This window comes from Lactuca serriola, chromosome 4, assembly GCF_051521515.1.
Source record: "Lactuca serriola cultivar US96UC23 chromosome 4, Lser_US96UC23_V15, whole genome shotgun sequence".
Classification (NCBI taxonomy): domain Eukaryota; kingdom Viridiplantae; phylum Streptophyta; class Magnoliopsida; order Asterales; family Asteraceae; genus Lactuca; species Lactuca serriola.
Genome location: NC_136411.1, coordinates 154749463 through 154753939, shown reverse-complemented (window position 1 = coordinate 154753939; position 4477 = coordinate 154749463). Strand labels below are relative to the sequence as shown.

Here is a 4477-nt window from a genome sequence, read left to right as displayed (position 1 = left end):
AAGCTGATTGGTGGAGAGGGTTTTTCAAGGGAGGAAGAAGACATAAAAATCATGATTTAACAGTTTTGGTCCCTCGATTTTAGCTTTATGACAGATTCGACCTCAACTTACAATTTCTTTACAACATAAATTTCTAGAATCAACACAAAACCCCTGAGACGAGCATCCATAGCGAGCCACTCCCTCGAGCCTTATCCTTAGCCTAAGCTATAGCTAACCAACTGCCTGGTTGCTTCGTATTTACAGATGAGAGCTTTGGACTATCTTTCTTGTCTTGTGTCACGGGAGAGTATTATCTTTGTGCCTCTGCTTAAAGTTAAAGTTGTAGTAGCCAATCGCATTAATGTATTACTAGTGTTTATAGTTGTTCTTTTATGTGAACGAAGCTACAAATTACTATTACAATATAGCATTTTCATGAACTCACTCATTATAACATTATACTTTAAAATTAAAAACAAATTAATCTTTTCTTCTTCTTTTTTTCACAATATTGTGGTCAAAATTCTTAGCAGTTTTCTGCATATTTTCTGAAAATGAATCACCATGCAAACTCCAAGCTCTTACCAAGAACCCATCATGTATATTACAAAAAGCATACAAAGATACTCTAAAACCAAAACAAAAAATACATCCAACTTATTCGCTTGATCAACTACACAAGCAAAACCGCATTAATGCATCCATCATTCTCAGGATTATTCGTCACTTGAGCATATTTCCCTGCATTCATTCAACCACATCAACCTTTGCAACATCACAAACATTTATACATACTTATAAAATAATAATAATACTCGATAATAATAATAACAATCTTACCCCATACTACTTTCCCAGCTGGTGTCACCAGACCTAATTCACTCACATTCACCTAAAATTCACATCAACACAAATTTTGTTCAGATTTACTCCAACAGACAATAAATAAATAACTAGTCATACACAAAGTGGCAAAAATGTACCTCAATTATGGTTCCTTTAGTGACAACACCAAGTGATGTATACATTGGACCATTAGGATTCTTCTTGACACCAATCATTTCAAGATTGAAAGTGCACTTCAGTTCAGGATGTGTCACATGGGCTTTTGTGAACCTTAAACCAGTTGGACGAATAAATCTCTCATACTTTGGTGGCTTTCTTGTGAAACCTTGTCCTACAAATGTCACTTTTGTGATCATCCTCTTCCATTGTTTCGCTGCAATCAATCAATGTACACACACACAACTTAACTTATTTGCTTACAAACAAAATTGATGAAGAAGAAGAAGAAGAAGAAGGGTAAAAGAGTCAAAATACTCACTTTTCCTTTTCCCAGTTCTGATCACTTTGAACATCTCATCTTCAGCCACGGGTCTTACCTTGGGTAAAGGCACGTCCCACTTCCCTGCTTTCTCCTTTCTTTTTTGTTTTACTGTGTTGCTAAGAATCTGAATGTTTGTTAATTATATTTATATTAATATATAGAAGAGAAGAAGGGTTTATTTACAAAGCCAAATTATTTGAGGAAACAAACCTTTGCACGTGTTGTGGTCTCACGATCAAGAAGATAGGCAGGAACAGCACCTTCCTGAACATCATCATCCACCTTGCGTCTACTTGATGATTCTTCGTGCATAGCCAATCTATAAACACGCATCACAAACGCTTAGCAGGATCAAATACACAGAAATTGATGCCAGAAGAAACCAGGAAACGTCAATATATCTAAAAAAAGATAAAAGTAGGGCAGAGATACTAACGTCTTCTTCATTTGAGCCTTTTCTGCATATCGTTTCTTGGCAAACATCTTACCCTTGATTCCTAAAGCCTGGAACAAGCGAACAACCATAAAAGAAGGAAACGTTTTTAGTATTCCCCGGCTTCCAATTGAGATGTGAGCAATAAGATCAATTTTTCTAATAAAAATATGCTTTGATGCTCCGATTCCAGAAACAACATGTCGTGTACCCAAACATTCTTCCAGTGATGCGGGTGAAAACAACATGAAAATGGGCAGAGAAACAAAATAAAAGGAATTCAAAATGATTGATAAGGAAGCACAACCTTTTGAGCAGTTTGGGAGCGCTTGTGAACTTCACGAGCCTCCTTCTTCCGCTTCCTCTCGAAGTGATCATGGCGATAGCCATTTCTCTTCCTGTGAAGCTCTATGTAATCTCCTTGAGGCTTTTAATTTAACAACAATGAAAAAGGTTATGAACTCAAGTTAAAATCACAGAAGGATACTTTACATATTAACTGCTATAACTCGCTGGGATGCATTCTTTTTTGAAATTTAAACCGTACACTTGGGCATAAAGGAACATCGTTAACATAAATTCATTGATAAACAAAGCATGCGAATCCATCCCATAAGCAGTTAATAGCAAATTTAAACGTTTGGATGCAGAATCGTAATGAAACTAACCATGATTGAAGTCGATAGAGCAGATTCAGCACCTTGTTTGCTCTAAACAGAGTTTTTCGATTTAAACCCTAAGAAGGGTGTAGGATGAGAGAGGCGGTCTGCGGTGTTAAGGCGGTGACCCTATCGGTGAATGTATGTTACCGTTGGTAGCCCAGCTAGCCCGGCCCACACATTTGACAAGACGAGTGAGCAATTGAGAAAATACTGATTATGGTCTCAAAGGCAAGGCAGCCCAATAAGTTTTTTGTTTAGATGGGTATATATATAGGGAAAATGAATTAAGAGGGTCCTCATTTATTTTGTTTGTTTTTATTTGGTCATTTTTTTTATTCAATATACCATTTAATTTGTTGGTTGCGTTCCCATAAACCATTGTGACCGGCTATCACCTGGTTTCCTGTGTCTTTGTCCTCTCCGGTGACTCTCCGGTCACCTTCTCCGGTGAGATTCCGATGAACATGAATATTCCGGCGAGTTCTAGGTCTGAAATCAAATAAGGAAAACAAGGATGTGTGTGTGCCGGTGTGTCGTATCTGAGAAACTCAAATCTGATGGGAAGCTCTTCATGTCTCCAAAACAGATCTAATAGACTAATACAAGTGGAAATCAATTTGTGTGTGTAAATGTGTTCCTTTTTTTGAAAGAGATGAACGTGTTCGTTTGAAGGTTCATCGATGGAACTCAAAAGTTCTTGTGTTTGTTTGTTTCTGCAGAGGGAGACTTGAAGATTGATTCAAGAAAGATAAAACATATAGATTAGTCAAGATCTGCAAATCGATTAGGGCTCTTCTTCTCTATTTTCCAGATTTGAAAATTGATTCAAGGAGAATACCTACGATTCTCTATTTTCCACACACACACATACACATCTTGTTCTGTAAACGATTTCAGTGTTCGAGTTCTTCGTTTATGCTTAATTTATGGGTTCATGTTCAAGAACACATAGAACACATAGCGGGTTCATGTTTAATTTCTGGGTTCATGTTCAAGAACACATAGTGTGTTCATCCGCGAGTTTGAAGGTCCAGAAAGCAATAAGTTGGTTGAAGTGTGTGTCGGGTCTTAGAAAACAAGCAGGTTTAGTGTTCAAGTTTTCCCTTTCCTTTTTCTGAACACGATTTGTTAAGCTCGATCTTGGATCTGGAAGGCATTTCAGTTTTCAGTCACAAACACGATTTCAGTTTTTGATTTCGATCTTGGATTTTGCCATCTTGTTCAAACGAAAACCCCAATAAAGAATTTCAGCTTTTGATTATCATACATAAACACAATTTCAGTTTTCAGTTTTCATTGTGTGTGGGTTATGATGTGATAATGGTCAAGAGATTTTCCAGCTTTGACAAACAATAACATTTGCTAGTAACTGGCCGGAATATTCATGTTCATCGGAATCTCGCTGGAGAAGGTGACCGGAGAGTCGCCGGAGAGGACAAAGAGACCGGAAACCTTCAATAATAGGTGATAGCCGGTCACAATGGTTAATGTGGACACAAACAAAAAATTAAATGGTATATTAGACACAAAAAAAAGTGACCTACTAAAAACAAACCAAACAAATAATTATCCTCTTAAGTCATTTTCCCGGTATATATCATATATGTTGTATTTTTTGATAAGTTATTTTATTTTTAATTTAGTTTATTTGATAAATCAATTTATTTTAATTTAATTTATTTTTATTTTATTAGAATAGAAGCTCATAAATGTCAATTACGGGTCAGGGCCATAAAGGCATATATGAGATCATAACAATGTGATGGTTTACATAATTATCTTTTAATCTAGTTATGTTAGACTCTTTAACTATTGTTGTACCTCACCATATGTATGTCATGATCCCTTATACATATCTACCTACCGATTATGATACATAACTGACATTGTTCACACATCATATGTGAATTATGTGGATTGGTGGATTTCTCATAGTTGGTATTGTTGCGCATGCAACCATTGTTATGGTAAGAGACTATGATCAAACTACTGGATACAACAATCTATTATATTGTATTCTTAGGTATTATAATGCAATCATATCACAACTAAATTGGGAATGTATATTTCTAG

The 4477-nt window shown here is 36.0% G+C and overlaps 1 protein-coding gene across 1 annotated transcript; it reads right to left on the bottom strand.

Moving 5' to 3' along the window:
* Window positions 1-537: 537 nt before the first annotated feature.
* On the bottom strand, window positions 538-2566 carry LOC145102793 (uncharacterized). The gene is made up of 8 exons (XM_079040267.1): window positions 2411-2566; window positions 2050-2169; window positions 1746-1813; window positions 1520-1628; window positions 1307-1433; window positions 966-1201; window positions 823-874; window positions 538-723 (listed from the first exon to the last, which is right to left on the bottom strand). Exons 1-8 carry the CDS (start codon window positions 2411-2413, stop codon window positions 656-658), a joined length of 783 nt encoding a protein of 260 aa, XP_078896393.1. The 5' UTR covers window positions 2414-2566; the 3' UTR covers window positions 538-655.
* Between the last annotated feature and the right edge of the window lie 1911 nt (window positions 2567-4477).

Coding starts and splice junctions, on each gene's coding strand:
- LOC145102793 (XM_079040267.1), bottom strand. Junction 1,629..1,745: donor AAGGCTCAAATGAAGAAGAC/GTTAGTATCTCT, acceptor GCGTGTTTATAG/ATTGGCTATGCACGAAGAAT. Junction 1,434..1,519: donor AGACCACAACACGTGCAAAG/GTTTGTTTCCTC, acceptor ACAAACATTCAG/ATTCTTAGCAACACAGTAAA.